General features: G+C 30.6%; 1 protein-coding gene across 1 annotated transcript; it reads left to right on the top strand.

Annotated features, from left to right (window-relative positions):
• Positions 1–8,269: 8,269 nt before the first annotated feature.
• LOC107915364 (glucan endo-1,3-beta-glucosidase 8) lies at positions 8,270–10,442 on the top strand. Its single transcript, XM_016844527.2, has 2 exons — positions 8,270–8,742; positions 9,181–10,442. The coding sequence occupies exons 1-2, from the start codon at positions 8,405–8,407 to the stop codon at positions 10,391–10,393; spliced, it is 1,551 nt and encodes a 516-aa protein (XP_016700016.1). The 5' UTR covers positions 8,270–8,404; the 3' UTR covers positions 10,394–10,442.
• The last annotated feature ends 11,431 nt before the right edge of the window (positions 10,443–21,873 follow it).

Below are 21,873 nucleotides of genomic sequence, written 5' to 3'. Positions count from 1 at the left end.
GACTAAATGACATTAGACAAGTGGCGTTGTTTAATGATTTCATTAATGGCGCAAATCTAATATAAGTGGACTTCGATGGGGTAAGATTCTCGTGGTCCAACAATTGTCGAGGAGTCCAATGCGTTTTTTGAAAAATTGAATAAAATCTCGATTACCTGTGAATGGAGAATGATTTTTCCAAAGGCTTTAGGCTTATGCGAGGTGTCTCTTTCTTCAGATCATAATCCCATATAACCTTGGGAAGGAAGCTTAAACCTAGAAGAGGAATTTTGTTGTTTTTTTGAAAGAATTAAGAGGATTTAAATTTGAATTAAAGTGGTTGGTTAATAGAGGAATGCGGTCCGACAATATAGGAGGCATAGAGTATCGAAACATAGGGTTTGTTGGAACTTAGAAATCAGAATGAAGAAATTTGACAGAAACTTGAGCTTGAAGGCTCGATGCTTGCTGAACAACCAAGAAAATTCAGCTAAGAACTTTTGAGCAAATATACAGAATTGGGCAAGAATTTGAGAAAAGAAGTGCTTGAGTAATGAACTAGAAAATGAAGAAGAAAATGTGTATTTTTCATTAACTTGAAATTGAGGCATAATGCCAATACATATACCAGTCAATAAGCTGGTCAAAACAAACAAATTTCACCTAAACAATTACCTACTACCACTAATAAGTAACCTTGAAACTTATAAAACATGACTTGCACACATAGGTAAGCTGATTTATCAATCTATCAGCACCTAATTACATCAAAAACAACACCAGCTAAGTTCATTTTCAATTAAGTAACAAAACCAATAGTTGAAGTAACAAAATGAAACAGCAGCTTGAACTTCAGCTGCAACTGCATGGCTCGGGCTGCTTTGCTGTTACTTGTCTGCATGCAGGCCAACTTCATTAGGGTTCCTAGTGTTTGAATTCTCCAAGAAGTTTAGTCAACCAGAAGGGCTTGGAAAGTGAGGAAAAACTTAACTTCGAGCCCAAAGATTGATGAAAAACTCGGTAGGATAAAATTTTTTTCCAAAACCAATCATTAAGAGAAGATTTGCATTGGAAAAGAATAGTCATGAAAAAAGGTGGCTGAATTTTGGCAAATGGAGGGGATTTTTTGGCACTAAAGATTGAGAATCAATTGGATAAAATGAAATGCTTGATTTTTCCATGTTATGACTATAAACCATAGAAGATGAAATGCTATTATTCAGATTCACAATATGAATGACTTTTGGACTTAGATAAAGGGGAAGTTAAGGACATCATAAATGACTATTCCAAGCCATATACTTTACTAACATGGCCGAGGAACTTCTTAACTCAGTTCAAATGGTAGTCATGGATTAGGTTAATGCCGAGCTATGTAAGGAAATATGGGTAGAGGAGATTAAAGAAACGATTTTTGATTTGGGATCCACAAGGCTTTTGTCCCCGATGGGTCTTTGGGCACTTTCTACCATTATTACTAGGACACGAGAAGATCTCAATGCTTGTGTAACAAAATTTTCGTCAATATTTGAGGACAAGAGCCTATTTTAGATAGTTGTCTCTTGTTTTTATTTTTTGTTTGGCTTTGTCACCTAATCTGGATTATATACATAATGTGTTTCATGTTTCAATGTTATAGAGATATAGATTAGATCATTTACATGTTATTTCAATGAGATAAATTAGAGTTTGCCCAAGTTTGTTGTATAAGGGAAAACTAGTGGAGATCTTGGTTTGGGAGGTGAAGGAGTTGAGGAACAAGCAAATTCCATTAGTCAAAGTGTTATGAAGAAGCCATAGTGTTGAAGAGGTGATTTGGGAATCGAAAGAGTCCATGTGCTTGTAATTTTTACATATCATTTTAGGAACATTTCAGGGACGAAATTTCTTAAAAAGTGGGGAGAGTTGTAGTACCCTGAATTTTGAGATATTCAATTTTCGATCAATTTGCTTAAACAAGCCATTCCAAGAAGTCTAACCAAGATGTTTCTGGGAATGAACATGGTAGATGTTTAGAGGTTCGTTAATTAGGAATAGTTTTTAATTAAAATTATTTATCTGGTTAGAATTGGTAATTTAGATACTTAGTGTAGACGCCCAAATTGCCCGGGCCCTTAAACAACTCATCAGTCAACCCTTACCCAAACCCTAATTACATCAAAACCCAACTAAACCCACCCAACAACCCACTAACCCCCTAAAACCCAAATACAGCCCCAATTATCCAAACCCCCTAAAACCCAAATACAACCCAATTACCCAAATCCCCTAAAACCCAAATACAACCTAATACCCATTAAAACCCTAAGCCTAAATCAGAAAAAACAATAAACCCAACAGAAACCCATTTGCCCATTAAGTCAAACTAGGGCTGAAACCCTAGCCACCTACCCCACCGCCAAGGTCACCTCAGCGCCGCAACGCCCCATGCCGTCTGCCACATCCACCACCTGCTCCACCTGCAAAACCAAAGGACACGCAACAGCAGAGCAAAAATAAGAAATAAACAGTGTCTAAACAGTGTAGCAAAATCGGCTATAAAGACGAATGGAAACCATTGTAAAAAGGGATCTTTTTTTTGCTATCTTGGCATCAATACAAAAGTGATTTAAATACAAACACGAGCAGTGATCCGAGGGAAATAAAAAAAACAAGGAATAACACCAAATCGGGCAATCAAAAAACACCAAAATAACAATCGGAAATAGAAGGTGATTTTAAATTTATTTTTGTTTTGTTTATTTTTCCACACATACATATATATAAAAAAAACATATAAAAAAAGCATAAAAAATAATAATAAAAAATGTACCTTTTCGATGGACGGCGACGGCGTCCGACGCGACGACGACCGGCCAGTTCTTCACCGGATTTCTAAATGGCAAAGAGAAAAAGGGGGAAAGAATTCGTTTTTTTAGTGAAGAGGAGAAAATGAGAATTTTTGCCAAAATTTTGACTTATATAATGGCCCCATACGATGCCGTTTTGAGGATGGGTTTCAGAGGCCAAAACGACGTTGTTTTAGCCTCTGGCCCGAAACCTGACCCAAGGAAGTCCAAGATCCGCATGTTTTTGGACCAAGGGTCTATTTGCTCCCTTGGTCCTTCCGCTTTTGAGGAAGTCTCAATGTGGTCCCATTATGTTTTTTTTCCTTTTTTCGATTTTTCTCCAGAATTTAATTTATGTTTCATTTTAATCCCCATGTGAACTGCATCATTTTGAAAATGGGAATATTTTTCCTATTGATCCCTACCCTCTCCTGTGTGTTTGCATTTGGTCCTTTATTATTTTTCAAATTGGCCCTGAACTTTTATTTTTTGTTCGTTTCAATCCCGTTTATTATATTCAATATTGTAATTGAATTAATTGGTTTAGTGTTATTATATTATTCCACTGTTATTACCTAATATGTATCATCATCATTATTCTACTCTATTATTATAAAACGTATTGTTATTATTATATATTAGAGTATATTTATTATATACGTACATGTATATATATAGTATTATTTTTTATTGCTTTATTTTAATATCTTTATTATGTATATATATAGTATGATTTTTAATTACTTTATTATTTTTATTATATTTTATTATTCTTTTTTTGTATTTTAATATTATTACCATTATTATTATTATCATTGTTAATATAGTGAATACTTTGTTATATGTATATATCTTTAGTATTATTTGTTATACGTTTTATACAATTTCTTGTATATGTTCTTATCAATGTTAGTATGTGTTCTATTTTGTGTATATATCTTTAATATATATATGTATGTAGTTATGTAGTAATATTAAGAGTTGTCTTTTAGCATTATTTTTAATATGTATATACTATGTAAATATTTTAAGATTTTTATATATATTGTGTGTATGTATCTTTAAATATTGCATTTTTATATATGTTATGTATATACCTCTAATACCATATTATTTGTATATTTTTATTTTTCATATCTTCTTGAATACTATTACATATATATATCTTTTTAATACCACATCATATATATACTATTATTTTATTTATTTTTATTCCTAGTATATTTATTATTAATATTAGTATATGTATTTTATTATACGTATATATATATTTTTATAAATAGTATTATTTTCATATATCCTTATATTTATTATTATACTTATTATTTTATTCTAATATTATTATGTATTTATTTTAAAATATATGTATATATTTGTGTAGTATTGTTAATGTATATAATTTTTATGTTATTAGTATTTATAATATATCTTGCATATGTTCATTTTATATATTATGTAGGTATATATTACGTATGTATTTTAGTATTACTATGTATACACTTTTCACTCTTATCATTACACATACTTTAATATATATATAGCACTATTAGTATTTTTAATATTATGTTTACGTCACTTCATTTATTATTATTATATGTTTATATATATTCATGATTTTATTTCGTGTTTAATGCTATTACTATCATGTTTTATACCATATGCATTATTATTGTTTTATACTATTACTATTGCATGTATATTGTTAATGTTCTATATATTATTTGTTTCATATATTCTTAACTTTTTATTAATATTTGTCTGTTCCGAGTTTAGCATTAGTAGTTCATGCCATAGTGTAACATCAATTTTAGTTTTCTTTTTCTTTTATTTGTTTTATCTAGAAATATTTTCATTCATGTCTTTAAATTAATTTCAATAAATAAGGCAACGTGCCGATTTAACATTAAGTCGTTGATTTCATCACTATGTTGGGTGAATATCATCGGCTCGTGTAAAAAAGGAACGTCCTTCTCAAAAGAGATCGAAATTATAAAAAAATTTCTCGTGTTTTGGTCAGATCACAATTAAAATTTAAATTGAACTCGTATTTTTGAAAATTAAGACAACGCGTGTTTTACAAGATACCAATTTTGGGCGTCACGAGGGTGCTAATACTTTCCTCGCGCGTAACCGACTCCCGAACCTTACCATACTCTGTTTTTCACGTAGACCCAAATTTGGCCTTCATTTTGTTCAAGAATAAATTTTCTTTTCAAAAAAGATGATTTATTAGGTGTCCGATCACACCTAGAAAAAGATTGGTGGCGACTCCCCCTTTTTAATAAATTTTCAAATTTCCAGTAAGTCACCTCCATTAGCGACCGAAAAGCAAAAATTTTTACGTCGCTACACTTAGACCTATGGACTAAATTATAAGTTAGAAAGACTAGTGGTGTCAATGTGTGAATACTAGAAAATATGATTTTGGATGGGAGAGGTCCTTATTGGTAAATATCCCAAGCCTATTTTAACAATTTTTCCATTTTGAAAACTGGTTAGGAGAGAGCAATTGTTGGAGTATGCCCAACAACCAATCATATAGTGCTTGTAATAACATACTTTTATTTACCTAGTTTATTAATAAATGCATTGTCATTATTGTTTTCAATCTTTATTTCTATGTTAAATAAGTTGTATGATGATAAAGTCATAAGAATTTTCATTCTTAAAGGTCCTTAGTCAAATATTATTGTAGGCTTGGACAACACTAATACACTGAGACAAATATGTGCTTGATTGATTGCAATTATTGTTATGGATATGTGATATCAAGTAAACACATAAGGATATGTTAGAGAACAGTATACTGGATTGACCCACAATGAGAATGCTTCTTGAATTATTATGTAATAGTCACAACATTTCTCTTAGTACGGAGATAATTATTGTTTCAACATCGTAAGTAGTATGCTTTAACACAGTCAAACTGTAACAACCTGTTTTTCAGTGGTGTCAGAAACAGTGGTTTCAAGACCACAAATCTGACGAGTGAGTCCATAAATATTATTATTTAATATTTATGAGTCAATTATAGTATTATATTGAATTTTGATCTGATAGTTTTTGCTAATTGAATGAATAGTTAAGTATAAATGGTTTGTCTCTAAAGTCAAGTGGTTTTGGAAAATACGACCTCGGGACCTCGTTTCTATAAACCGAGCCCATAAATATTTTTATTAAATATTTATGGAGTTACTATATAGGTGTGTTAAAATTTGATTCAGAAATTTTCACGTTTAGATAGTTCAGTAAGGAAAAATGACTAAATTGTAAAAATTGTAAAAATTAATCGATATTGATGTTTATTAATTAAATGGCTTAAAAAGTAAAAGTGAGAGATTTTATGTTATAAATAAACCATAATTGATCATATTGGAGGTGTCTACTTACAAAATAATTAAATTATATGATATTATATATTAAAATATTAAAATAATAATAATAAAAGTAAAAACATAAACTATTGTTGTCATCTTCCCCATTTGAGGTTTCCCCACTGAAACTCCTTCAAGCTTCGGTCTTGCTTATAATCTTGCATGTAAGTTTTTTTTTACCCGTTTTTCATAAATTTTATGTTTTTGAGATCGTTTTGAAAATTTTCCATCAATATTATTGAAGCTTTTTAATTGTTCATGGTTTAGTTTGAAGCTTGATGATGAGTTTTGACTAATTTGTAAAGTGATTTTGCATAGTTTTAAGCTTAGGGACTAAAATGATAAAATAATGAACTTAAGGTGAAATTCTTGTGAAATTTTAATAATATTAGGCTGTAGATGAATAAATAAAAATTTGGCTAGTTTGGTTTTGGGCTTAATTGTGTTAATTGTAGTTCATGTTGAATAATGGCTAATTAATCATTTAGGCCCTTTAAATAATTGCTATCTAAGTCCTCTAGCTTTTTCTCATTCAAAACTCAATAGCAATTAAACTTTTACAATTGAGTCCCTGAGCTTTAATTAACTAATTTCACGATTTACTTAACCGAACTTCAACATATTTTCATACTAACTTCATTAATCTTTATATTTCATTATTATGGACTAGGTTTATGGAAAATGAGTTCCAAAATTGCATTTTTCACTATTACTGAAAATTGGATTGTTACATGATGGGTCTCGAATCCATGAAAAATAAATTTCTACACCTAAATAATATATAAATAGTAGTATTGTTCAATTTAACCAAGTTGCGTGCTAGGCAAATATTGTGCCCACGACACGTGGTGATTTGTGCAAAAATAAAAAGGGGTTTAAATCCAATTAAAAAAATAAAGATAACAAAAAGAAATAGAAATCAAAATTGCAGTAAAATAAACTAAAAAGAAATTAAAACTAAATAAAGTGATGTGATGATGATCTACCTTCATGCTCTAATTTCAAACTGATCCTAGACAATGAATTTTCTTCTCCAAACTGATAAGTCAATTATAGTGATCAAGGATGCCTCAGACCACCAACCCTTCCATGTGTAAATTAATTGCGGTAACACCCAACAACTTATTGAATGAATAACCATGAAATATGAATCTACTATTTAACTTATTGGTAGCTTTGCGAACTAGAAGGGCCCAACTTGAACCAACGACTTCAGTCGTGCGGGTTGTTTAAATATGATTTTTGTTTCCCTTGAAGGATCCAACCAACCACTTAATTGGACAAGCCAATGTGTTCTTCGGAAGAATGATTACGATGGATGATCATATCGATCTTCCAAGTGTATGCCTATCAAAATCGAACCAACGAGTTCTTTTTGACTTGATACTAATACAACTTTATGAGACTACGGTGTCTAAACTGGAAAAATAACTAATACTAGAATAATGTTTTTACATACAATTTCGAATCTTATGGCTCCAAAAATCAACCTAAAGTTAGATCAAACTCTTATATGTGAAATCAAGCTCTCATGCAACACACATATATGCTTGTTTCTCTACGCATTGAACAATAACTGTTCCTACAAAAAAAATATCAATTAAATTGTCAAATTTGATAAAATTCATATCCAAAGTTAATTAAAATGGATAATAAGTGACAACTTTTTCACTATCCTTAATTATAATTACAACATTTTTATTTCAAAATAAAAATAATTTGAGTAAAAGTATTTCATGGTTAATAAAAGAAAATATCAGATAAAAATTTCTTAAAATTTGTCCAAATAGTGTATACATAAGAAAATATACATAAAATATGCTTTCCATCATTAATTTTGTACTGTACGGTTGATAGATTTATTGATAAACATTTTAATATAAAACATTCTATTTTTGTGCATATTATCAAACAAAACTAAAAATAGAAAAGCATTCAACGTAGTTGTTTGTATGACAACTTCCAACTAAAAATCACCAAGAAATGCTAGTCTCTTCTCTGATTTCTCGTACAGCCAAGAACTCTGCACCAATTACCCCTATGTAATAAACCTTATTAGTCTCAAATTTTTTCCATTTCCCAATGAGTTAAAGACATTTTAAAGAAATAAAAAGAAGAAGAAAACAAAACCGATAGTTTTACTTCTTGCTTAAACAAAGAAAAACCATAGTTTTCCTTCTTCTAACTTAACAAGTTGAACCCTTCTTTGAACCAACTCCCACAATGCTTCGAGCTCAGGTCTTCTTATGGGCATATATATTGATATTTTTCCCTGCTAGTGTTGTAGCGCAAGGCCTTGGTGTTAACTGGGGTGTCATAGCATCACATCCTTTAGACCCTAAGATTGTCGTCAATATTTTAAAAGATAATGGCATAAAAAAGGTTAAGCTTTTCCATGCTCAACATGACATTCTAACTGCCCTGTCTGGAACCGATATTGAGGTCATGGTGGGGATCCCCAATCATTCTTTGGAAAGTCTTTCTGAGAAATATAGTGTAGCACAAGCTTGGGTGAAAGCAAATATCACTGCATATATGGGTAAAAAGCGTGTCAACTTCAAGTAAGTTTCTCTTGTTACAAATTAAAAACAATTTTAAACTATGATCTTATTACAATATTTTATGTCCATTTTATGATATTAAAATATTATGTTTATAATTTCCAAGTTTTGAAATAATTTTATCTTCCACTTTCTATTTAGTTAAAGTAGAAGAGTTAACTAAAATATTGGTATTAACTCAGTTTTTTCTAAAACGCTAACTATATGCAAAATTTTATAAATTAATAGAATAAAATAAGATGAATGGGTAAATTTTTTTAAAAGTATAAACTAAATTATTATCAAGAAGAACCTAATTGAAAGTTTATGAATTAAACATTAATTCCTTTAGGATGGTGAAAATAGTTTTAATTAACCAAAGAGAATTTAGTTAAAGCAATGAAAATGAATTATATAAATTATTGATGTACTTATTGAATATCTTCAACTATTTTACAGGTACGTGGCCGTAGGAAATGAACCATTTCTGGCAGCCTACAATGGTACGTACAATAACCTTACACTCCCAGCTATGAAAAACATACTGAAAGCACTAAATGAAGCAGGTGTTGGAAAAGATATCAAAGTATCAACACCGCTCAATGGTGATGTTTACATCACACCTACTTACAAACCATCAGATGGAATATTTCGACATGACTTGGCAGATATCATGAATGGAATATGTGAATTTCTCCATAAAAATGATTCTGCCTTTATAGTCAATATCTATCCTTTCCTAAATCTTTATCAAAATCCTGGATTCCCTGAACCTTATGCCTTCTTTGATAACGATGACTCAAACTCTATGGATGATCATGGTGTTAAATATCGTAGTGTTTTAGATGCTAATATTGACACTCTTGTCGCGGCACTTAAAGTAGCTAATTTCTCGAATATACCAATCATCGTGGGGGAAGTTGGATGGCCAACTGATGGTAATATTTACGCCACAACAAAAAATGCTAAAAAGTTTTATAATGGGTTGCTAAAGAGAATGGCAAAAAATGAAGGAACTCCACTTCGCCCGAAGCAGTATCCTGATGTGTATATGTTCTCTCTGTTGGATGAAGATCTTAAGAGTATTGATCCAGGAATGTTTGAGAGGCATTGGGGGATTTTCAGCTTTGACGGACAACCTAAGTTTCCAATGGACTTGTCAGGGAAAGGACAGAACAAGTTGCTTGTCGGTGGGAAAAATGTCAAATACATGGAAAAGCAGTGGTGTGTGTATAACAAAGATGCTTCTAACCAAAAGGATTTGCCTGTAAAGGTTGCATGGGCTTGCAATAGTACTGATTGCACAACCTTGGTACCTGGAGCTTCATGTTCTGGTATGGGTATTGACATGAATGCCTCGGTTGCCTTCAACATGTACTACCAAATGGCAAATCAAACTAAAGGTGCATGTGATTTTGAAGGTTTAGCCAAAATTGTCAAGCAAGATCCATCTAATGGGACATGTCGGTTCCCAATTATGATTAAAACTATCCAAACTACATCAAATTCTGATGCGTCTGCTCCTAAATCATCAAGGTCTTCCACCTCTAGCTCTTCAACATCTCACTCTCCCTTTCAAACTCAATCTCCTTCTCCCTCTTCCTCTCCCTTTCATTCTCCCCAACTTATCTTTCAATTTTTTGTAGGTATTTTCATTATTTGGTTTGTGTAGATATGACCTTTTATTGAAATAATGAAAATAATTTAAAATTTTGAAGTTATTGGGTTGTTACTCATACAATTGTAACTAACAATGTAACAAGTAGCAAAAACATAATGCAAATGAACACAAGCAAATATTGTAGTGACCTGAAAGTAAGTGGTGTCGAAAATTATGGTTTAAAAACCTATTTTCATAAATTTAGCGCGTAAATTAAATATGGATAATAAACTATAAATTTTTAATTGGGATAAGACTTAGGAACTTAAATAGAAATTATCTAAAGGAATAAATGGTTAATAAACCTATACTATATAGTAGATAGTGGATGATGGTGATGTTGGCCATTAAAGTTAAAATAATTATAATTAAAATAATTAAATAAAATTAATTAAAGAATAACCATGATTAATTAAACTAAACATCACTTAATCCAATTATAAATAGCAAATTTAGTGGATGATGGCAAAATGTCATCTTCTCCCTAAAAACATACCATCCATTGAAGAAGAAAAATAGAAAGAATCACCATTGATAGCTAGCTTTCGACCATTATTTGTAAGTAAGTTCCTAAGACATTTTATTTTGATTTTTATATATATATTATCATGGGAGCTTGATTTAGCTAGCCCATGTATCAATTTTTCTAATTGTTCAAGTTTTGATAAGCTGCCAGTATTGAGAATTGGATGTATTAGGTGTGAAATTGATAGAAATTAATCTTAGTCTAAGAAAAAGGACTAAATTGTAAAGCTTAATTTTTGATTTCATACATTAGGGACCAAAATTGAATAAAATGAAAAATTGTCATGAAATTTTGGTAGGAATAAGATGTAGAGGGTCCTTAATAAATATATGTGAAATCGGATATCAATCCGAAGCTCTAAATAGAAAATTATGTTTGTCTTGGTTTTAAAGACTAAATTGAATAATTTGAAAAATATGTATGACTTTGAATTTGAATGTGATTTAATATGGAATTTGATATTGTGTTATTATTGAGTTATTATTCGTAGCTAAAGATGACACAAGGCCATCGAGAGGGAAAGGAAAAACGAGAGTTAACGACAAGTGACACGAGCTTTCGATTTGTATTTCTTTGACCCAAGATCAACCTAATTATTGCATATTCATGTTAAATTGCATGATTTAGTAATGAGGTGAGTATATAATACTAGAATGAGTTAAATTATGTTGATTGATATGGTATATCGAGATAGAGAACTAAATTGAATAAAATAGAAAATAGCATGATTTAATTGATATGTGATACCGGTATGAAATTGAGTTAAAACATGTTATATGTTGTATTTTAATGGTGAATTGATGCTGTATTGAGAATGATGGAATGTGAATTGCACTATTTGATGAAATTGGAAATTGGTTACCTTATTAACTGTACGAGTTTATACTTCGGTTTAGCCGATGATGCACTTATGTGCCAGTATGATTGCTTTGGTTTATCTAATGATGCACTATGTGTACCAGTATAATTGCTTCGATTTGACCGATGATGCACTTAGGTGCTAGTATATTTGCTTCAGCTTTCTCAATGATGAATTGTTGTGCCAGATTGAGATGCAGGTTGACTAATCTGTGTATCCATTTCAGTTCGAGTTATGTTAATAGGGGATATATTTTGTGAATTGGTTGATTGGTATTTGAAAATGATTAAATGTTACAAAGTTTCAATACAAGTACTTATATACGATATTTGATTTTCGATAGCATGTGAAAGGACATGCGAATCCATTAATGAGCCTGAGGGCTGATACGGTATGATAAGATATAAATTGTTTAATTTGGTAATGAAATGAGGTATAATCAAATGTTGCAAATTAAGTATATATGTAAATATCATCGGCAATATAATGTCGGTATGAAATGTTCATATAGTTGACTAATTCAAGTAATGTATAGGCGATTCATTTAAAGCATTGGTATAAATATGGCATTAACATATATAGATGTGTTGAATGAAATTTGATACATGATGTACTCATATTGGTTGACATTAGAACATATAAATTTATGCATTTGATTATAACCTAAGTTATATTGTTTTGAATCATGGAAATACCAGTGAGCTTTATCACTCAGCGTACCGTTTGTTTTCTGTGTGCAAGTTTAGTTTGCTCATCCAACATCTAGCCTGAGATCCCCGACTTATCAATTTATGTAAAGTCTCTTTTTTGTTTGTTATACGACTTTTACCTAAGTGGAGTTAGTTTTGGTATAAAATGTGATATTGTGAATATTTGATGTTTAAATGGTAACTTGAAATGATCAAATGTGTTGAATCCTTGTATTAAGAAATGGGACATAATGAAATTGCTCAAATGTAGCTAATTTCATAATCTATACATAAGAATGACTAGGTGAATGAGGGAAAGGCTAAAAATGATCATAAGTGTGAGATTTTAACATGTATCCTTGAATTCTAAATGCATGAATGGTAATATATGTTAGAAATGTGGTGTTGTGAATGGCATAACTGAGTTGAAATTGTATGTGATCGTTACCAAATGTGCAAACGTTTGGACTGGAAATGCTGTAGCAAAAAGATATGAAATTAAAGTAGCGGTGTTCACAAGTATACGGGTTAAATTGTAATATAGTATTGTACAACGAGGTACAGGAAGTACTCCGAGGATTAGGGGTGAGCAAAACTCGATTTGACTCAAAAAAATAAAAAAAAATTTGAATTTTGAGTTAAACAAATCGAGTTATTCGAGTCAACTCGATTTGTTTTTGAATTTCGAGTTCGAATCGAGTTGAGTTTTTGAATTCGAATAACTCAAATAATTCAACTAACTCGAATAAATCGAATATCAAACTATAATATTTTTCATTTTTACCCCAAACTCCCAAACCTTTTTACTTTTCCCTCAAAACTTTTACTCCTTCCCACTTCCCCCTAAAATTTTTACTCCCCTCCCCTCCCATCCCAACCCCCCATCTACCCAAAATCTATTTCCTACCAAAATTTTACTCTCCCATTTAATTTTACTCAAAATTTTACTCTCAAAAACCCTCAAAACCTTTTATTTTCCCCCAAAATTTTTACTCCCTTCTATTTTCCCCTAAAACTTTTACTCCCTTCCCATCCCACCCCCCATCTATCCTAAACCTATCCCCCCAATTTTTTTTTAATATTTTCCCTCCAAAATTTTACTCCCCCTATTTACTTTCCCTCAAAATTTTACTCTCCAAAACTTTTTATTTTCCCCCTAAACATTTACTTCTCACCCTTTACTCCCAAATAAAAAATCAAAATTATCCAAAAAAAAATCCCTAAACATAAATAATAATAATTTTATTTATTTCTACTATTTATATTATTAAATTAAATTTCACATTTTATATTATTTATATTATTGAATTGTTTAGACATATTGAATATTTATATTAAAATTGAATTATTAATGATGCCATAAAATATTCGTGTTAACATTTTATATTGGTATCAATTTCTCATTTTATATCTAAAATAACATTTATTAAAAAATCACATTTTTACATTTAATATATTTTTTAATTCTAAAATACATAGTGACAAGAATTTGAAGATAATTGAAACAACTAAGTAAGCAAAGAAGCTAACTCGTATATAAAAGATTAATAAATAAATTATGAGGTAATGAAAGTTAACAAAAAAATTGATTACGGTGGGCAAATTTTATTACGGTGGGTAACAGTGGTTACAAGGACCCAATTTTTTTTTTAAAATTTAACTCGGACAAATATATTCGATTTGATTCAATTCGAATCCCATTTCACTCGACTAATTCAAGAAAATTTCAAATCAAATTAGAATGATAAAATATGATTCGTCAACTCGATTAACTCGAAATTTTTTCATTCGATTTGATTCAGTTCGATTGAACGCTCACCCCTACCGAGGATCATACCCAAGGGAGGATGGATTAAACTTAATATTATCTTCTACAATAACAGGTCTAAACAATAATAATTGAAATTTATATCACTACAATAACAGTAAAATCTAAGAACATAAAATAAATTAAATTGATTGAAAAGAAATTAATAATTCATGAAATCTCGAACAATAGGTAGAACCTCAACTCGCTTCAGTGTTTGTAATTAACTTCAAAACTTGAGTTCTAGTGAATTAGCTAATAACTAACCAATTATTAACTTTTGACCCCTAACTGATTAATTAATTGGTAAAAACCCACTTATCTTTCAACCTCAAAGTTTAAAATCGGAATAAATTATGAGGTGCTTAGTAGACTTATCCTTTCAGCCTATTTACCTAGATTACTTCCTAATTTCATCAATTCTAGGTTTTAAACATGCATAATTTAAGCTAACTAATTGTAAGATAAACCCTTGTTCTTCCATTAATTACTCCCATATCCGCTCATTAATCTTCCTAAAGTAATTAGATACTCATGAATCTAAATACCATTTTCCCTAGAAATAATTTAATCATGCAAAACACACAAATTAAATTAAAGCTATAGGAAGATAGAAGTTGATCCATTTGATGAGCTGGATGTGCTCGGTTTCGCAAATTCCTTTAACAGCTAGTGAAATATCGATGTTGACAAGAGAGAAGTGAAAGAAGAATACTAAAATACTTAATAACGAAAACTTGGACTCAAATTGAATCCAAATTAAAAACAAGTATTTCCTTCGCCAATAATGACTACTGTATTTTCTTATAATCCATTGGGATCTCGGATTTGTAATGACATTAAGTACTTGTTGAAGAAAAATCCTAATTGATATTTGTCATCGTGGCAGAGTACTCATAAGTTAAACAAATCATTAATGGACTTAGAAGTAAGGGGTTCCTTCTTTTTACGAACAAGAACCTCAGTAGCATCTGGCATGGTTAAATTGGCATAAAACTGTTGCACTAATTCCTAATTGATTCTAGTTTGAGGCATCAGTTGTATTTTGAATTGAAAAAGGCACAATAATATTGTCATTGCTATCCAAATTGAAACATTTTTTTGGCATCATGGGTTGATTTTTGAAGATGGTATCAAATATTTCCCTTGCTCCTTCATCTTGAATCACAATTGAATTTTCGGTAGAAGATTTGGAAGGTCTAGTTCTTTTACGAGACATGATGAATTTTCTTGAAAAGCAAGAAGAAGTTTTACTTTCTAAGGTAAAGGTTGCGACAACAAGAAGTTTGCAATGGTGATGAAGATGATTGCTATGGCGAATGAATGTCACAGCGGAGGGGAATGCTCCGATGAAAGGAAGAGGTGGCAACTAGGAAATTTTGAAAAAGAAATTTGAAGACTTCTTGAGGTTGAAGACAAGGAGAAAAGGAGTTGGTGGCTAAGGTTAAGGCTAATTGCTTGAGTGGTGTGAAAAATATAATGGAAGATAAGGGTTTATATAATAGTAAACTAGGGCAAATTTTTAGCTAAAATTTAGCTAAAATGGATGCTTGGGTGGCAAAGCAAGGAGGGAAGGAGATGTGGCGGTACATTACGGTTTTGAGGGTCTTATGGATGACAAAAGTGGGTAGTTTTCCTCCTCTTCTAGGCCTCGAGCCCAAACTACGATTATTTCTTAAACTGAACCAAAACTAGACTAATTAGTACTTGGGCCAACTTGACCCATTTATTGAACATAAAAATAGAAATAAAATTGAAAACAAGAATTAAAAATTCATTTAGGCTATTTAGAAAAAAAATTTCTAAGAAAATTATGTTAAATTAAGTTCCCAAGAAAGGTCGCTTAAGTCCCAATCTCCTTAGACTTAATTAATTTAATGTACTAATACAATAAATTTTTTCTAATTGTGTCGTTTATTAAAAATAAAATAGATTAAAGGTCCATTAAGTCGAGCACGGTCTTAGCTCGCTTAACATCATTATTGTAACAACCCGATTTTCAGTGGTGTCAGAAATAGTGGTTTCAAGACCATAATTCCGACAAAATACTTCGTGAATATATTTTTAATTAGTATAATTATGAGGTCTCTAGAGTCATATTAAATTTTAGTTGAAAAGTTTAATTGTTTGGATAGTTTAATAAGTAAAAATGACTGAAATGTAAAAACTAAAAAGGTCGAAAAGTTAAATTAAAGGGGTTAAAAGGATAATTAAACCATGGAAATTAGTTAATGGATTGGAATGATGATTGGCTTAAGTAAAATTGGTTTAATTAGGCTTAAGCATGGTTAATTAGGAAATTCATTATGAAAGTGGTAATAATTACAAAAAAACCTAGCTATATAAAATAAAATTAGAAAATTAAAAGATGAAATTGGATGAATTATCTCATCTTCTTTATGGAAAGGGTGAAAACTTTAGGATTTTTAGTTTCCAAGCTTTGAAGCTTCAATTTGTAAGTGAATTCTAGCTCGTTTTTAGTAAGTTTTATGTTTTTGAGTTCGTATTAGCTTGATCTAGCTAACTCGAGGATCAATTTGTGAAGCTGTTAAATTTTATAAATATTTCCATTGATGAGTTAAGCTATTCTTTGAAGTTTATGATGGAAATATGAAAGCTTATTGTTTGGGTGGACTATTTTGTAAAGTGATTTTTAGTGATTTTGATGTTTAGGGACTAAATTGATTCAAATGATAAATTGCATGTACTTGAGGTGAACTTATTGAAAATAAGAGCTGATATGAAGGTAGGGAACAATCGGCTAACATGGGTGTTAAGGAAAAAATGGATAATTTGCATAATTAGAGCTTAGGGATTTAATTGAATTAAAATGAAAGATTGTGGGGTAAATATGTAAATTTACCAAAAGGGACTCAATTGCATGAAATGAACCAAATTATGTGTTATTCTAGTAAATGGAATGAAATTATTATTTTTAGATCGAGAACGTGCCGATAATCATCGAAAAGGGAAAATCGTAAAGTAGTCCCTGTACTTTGGAATCTTTTGCAAAATAGTTCGGTAAGTTCGTATGCTTAATTATACTCTTAAATGCTTACATTCTTGTTAACATGTTGTTAATGAACATTGTTTTATATACTAGAAGTACGCTCTATCGAGTCAAATCTTATTGTTATACTGAATGAAGCTCAATCGAGCAAATCATACCGTTATATTGAATGGAGCTTAACTGAGTAAATCTTACTATTTTCTGACTAATGTTTAAATTGATCAAATTATATTGTTATACTGAGTGAAGCTCAAATGAGTAGAAATCTACGATATACTGATGAAAAGTTCAATCGAGCAATGCTCACTGATTATATTGAACTATTGAATTGGTTTTGATTACTATTATAAACTGCGTATAATGGAAATCTCTATGCTTAAGTTGATTGAATCTATGTTGGAATGAAAATGTTGTGAATTTCTAAACGAACTTACTAAGATTCATTTAAGCTTACCTTTAAATTTGTTCGTTTTGTAAATCACATTTTAAAGGCTAAGAAGATCGGGTCAACGCTAGGAATCACACTATTCGAGAACCTAGGTAGACTTAATTTCTCGATTTTAATATATGGCATGTACTAGAACCCTATGTATTGTTATGTCAAATGCGTAGCTTTTGAGTAAAATGTTGTGACATGTTGTGCACTTCATCAACTTGTGATTTCCTACTTGTTACTCAAATATGTTTGAAGGATCATGGTATGAAATGGTATGCTATAGGTTACCTTAATGCTTGTAATGTAATGGATGTATGTTTAAAGAGATAATTGTGTTGTGGTTACAAGCTGAGAATAGGTATATGATTATGTTTGAAGTTGAATTGCACCTCCCACATGTGTGTTTGAAAGTGTGTAGGTACCTATGCCATAAGGGAGTGGAATTGGGCAAGAAATAGGTAAATTTGGGCTCACACGGCCTTGCAAAATGGACGTGTGTCACCTGATGGAATTTTGTATGCAAGCCAGTGAGTTACATGGCTTCAACACACGGCCTGACACACGGGCGTGTGGGGCAACTTCGAGAGTTACATGGCCTGGCACATGGGCATGTAACATGACCATGTGTCCCTAGTTCGAAGGTTACACGGCATGAGACAAAGGTGTGTTTCTCAGCTTTGTGAGGCACAAGGCCTAGCCACACGGCCGTGTGTCCCATGTTTTCAAATTTTGCTACTTTTTACCAAAATTTTCTAAAGTGATTCAAATTGGTCTCGAATTATTTCTAAGCTATTTTTAGGGCCTCGAGGGCTCGTTTTATGGACAATATGCATGCGTATGAATAGTATATGTTGTGATTATAATATCGAATGATATAATGTTCAAATGTTTCTGATTGTTTAGTAATACTCTATAACCCTAATTCAGCGACGGAGATGGGTTAAGGGTGTTATAATTATTCCAAAAGTGTCTTAGACAGTAACCATTAACTTTAAATGTATTTCCCTTTTTATATTGTAATTCCACCACTCCATACGGATAGACTTTGTGAATGGTGTATGGTCTTTTCCTTCGGGGTTTGAGCTTTCTAGGAAATAATCTTAACCTTCAATCGAACAATAAGACTTCTTGACCATCTCTAAATTCCTGAGGTTGTATAAATTTTTCATGCCATCTCTTAATCTTTTCTTTATATATCTTGGCACTCTCATACGAAAACAACCTTAATTCCTCCAGCTCATCAAGTTGTAACATTATTCTCTCACTGGCTTGCTTTAGATCCAGATTTAATTGTTTCAAGGCCCAGTGAGCTTTATTTTCTAGCTCAAGCAGCAAATGACATGCCTTTTCAAAGACTGTCCAATAAGGAGTCTTTCCTAACAGTGTCTTGAAAGCTATTCGATAGGCCTATAGAGCATCATCGAGCTTTCGGGACCAATCTCTTCTAGTAGGTCGAACCACTTTCTCAAGGATTCCTTTGATCTCGCTATTTACCCATTCAACTTGCCCATTTGATTGTGGATGATAGGCAGTGACAATTTTGTGTTTCACATCATACTTGTAAATCAACCACTTTAGCCATTTATTTACAAAGTGAGATCCGTCATCACTAATTATAGCTCTCGGAGTCCCAAACCGTGTAAACACATGCTTATGTAAGAACCGCATGACTACCTTAGCATCAATTATTGGGTATGCCTCGGCTTTCACCCACTTGGGTACATAGACTACAAGCACTAAGATATACATATTACCATAAGAAGAAGGAAACGAGCCTAGAAAATCAATGCTGTGAACATCAAATAATTCAATAGTAATATTAACAATAAATGATACTCTTGTTGTAGCAATCAAACATTGATAATAAATTATGTCAAACAATGAATCAATCTTTAAACTAACTTATTGCTCACATAAAGTACCTTATAATTGTCACACATTTATCACCACAAATGTCGTTGAGTTCTGCTAAATATGAACTTACCTTTGGGTCAATTACTAAACACATGAATCACAAAAACATATAATTATCTTGATATATTAAATAAACTAATCTATGCAAAAGAGGTCACTTTAGTGATATTTTGTTTCAAATAATCTATTTAAAATATTAGACATCCTTAATTAAATCTCAAATTCAAAATCTGAATTTATTTGTTTCAAAATATTTCAAATTTAAACCAAAATAATTTGAATAAAGATAAATCTCATCTCAAGGTATCAGACACTCCATTAATATTTTATTTTTTGACAAAAATATTAAGTTGTAAGTGATATCTTATTGCAGTAGTCAAACATTGACAATAAAAATATATCCAATAATAAATCTTCCTTTAGGCCGATTTATTACTCACATGTAAAAGCAAATAATTGTCACATGTTTATTACCACAGTTGTACATGTAATTGTGTTAAATATTAACCTTCCTTTGGACCAATCAATATTAACATAGCTTAAGTTAAATGCACGCAAAATTTTATATTTTAAAACAGAATAATTTCAATAACGAATGTCACTTTGGCAACTTATTATTTCAATTAAGTTATTTTAATATATATATATAAACAGTCAAAAGTCAGAATTAAAATTTGTCATTACATTACAATTTCCGAAATGAACCAAAATAAAATTGTCTAAAGCTCAATAAAAAACCAAAAACCTTAATCTTTTATTGATAAATCCTTAATAAAAAAAATATGCAACCAAATTTATTTTAGACCATTATATAAACCCATTAAATTGAATATATAACTATAACAAAAAAAATTAACAACTTTAATGAATATCAATCAAAATTTAATTTCACCAATTAATCTATATAATATTAATGATTAAACTGATTAACTTAAAAACCCTTTATTCTTAAGCATACAAACTCCTATATAAATATCAATGAATTAATGTTGTTTCCATGATCAAGCCGAAACCAATTAAAACCTTAAAACAACTAAAGCCAAAAACAATTAAAACCTTAAAGCCAAAAACTATTGCAACTTTATATCTTTGCATCTCACAAATGCTCTTTTCTCATAATAAGAATATATTAAAGCAAAGAATAAAAAGGAAAACATGTATATATTCTAATATTAATATATAAAGAAAACTGTTATCCAAGTAATGCAAATAAAAGAACAAAACCCTAGCAGGCTACAGCAATACTACTTTTATTATCTTTATCCCATGTAAGACTCAAATTTTGCCCGGGGCCCAATATAATCAAACCCAATAAACCAAATAAATAAATACTAAGCCCAAACCTAATACCTAACCCTAGCCCAATTAGCCCAATACCCAAAACAAAAAAAAATAATAAAAAGAAGTCCTAAATCACCTAATCCCACTATCTTAGTTGCATTGATAGTGCAAATAGCACTTCTCCACCACCGTTTGCCTGCCATACAAAAAGAAGAAAAAGATACTAAATATATAGATAATAAGTTTGTAAATAGCTATAAAAAGGCCATACTAAAATCATTGTAAATGAGGGAGGAGGAAAGAATTGTATTTTTAAAAGGTTTTTTTTATACGAAAAAAAAGAGAAGAATGTAAAAGCAAAAGGTTTGCAAGCAAATCTGAAATAAAAAAAGCGAGTATTGAAGAAGAAAAGATTCAAACGCGTTAAGGTTTTTATTTCTTTTTTCCTTTTTATTTTCACTTTTTTTGTACATATAAACATTTTTTCTTTTTTTTTCTTTCAAAAATAGTATACATATATTTAGATATAAAAATAAAAAAGAAAACAAAAAATAATATATTTTTTAAATTCCGGCCACCGCGTACGGTGGCCAGTGACGGCGGCAAAGACGGCGGACGGCGCCGGTCCGACGCTTGAGTACTGACCAGACCATGGCCGGAATGGGGAAAGAGAGAGAGAGTTGAGATCCTTGTTTTATTTTTATTTTATTATTTTTACTATTATTTATATTATTATTATTATTTCTCATGTATATATTATTATTTATATTATTATTATATTATATATACCCTCTCCATATTTATTTATATTATTACTATCATTATTGTTACTTCTATTATTTTTTATTTCTGACTACTATTATTATATATATATATGTATTATTGTTTGTATTATTATTATTATTATTATTATTATTATTATTATCACCCCTATTATTATTACTTTACTTTTGTATTCTAATATATTATT

Source organism: Gossypium hirsutum, chromosome A10, assembly GCF_007990345.1.
Source record: "Gossypium hirsutum isolate 1008001.06 chromosome A10, Gossypium_hirsutum_v2.1, whole genome shotgun sequence".
Taxonomy (NCBI): domain Eukaryota; kingdom Viridiplantae; phylum Streptophyta; class Magnoliopsida; order Malvales; family Malvaceae; genus Gossypium; species Gossypium hirsutum.
This window is presented reverse-complemented; position numbering and strand designations above follow the sequence as displayed.

Excerpts from the sequence above, each read along its gene's own strand:
- LOC107915364 (XM_016844527.2), top strand. The coding sequence starts at position 8,405 with ATGCTTCGAGCTCAGGTCTTCTTATGGGCATATATATTGATATTTTTC. Across the intron at positions 8,743-9,180 it reads AAAAAGCGTGTCAACTTCAA|GTACGTGGCCGTAGGAAATG; the intron begins GTAAGTTTCTCT and ends ACTATTTTACAG.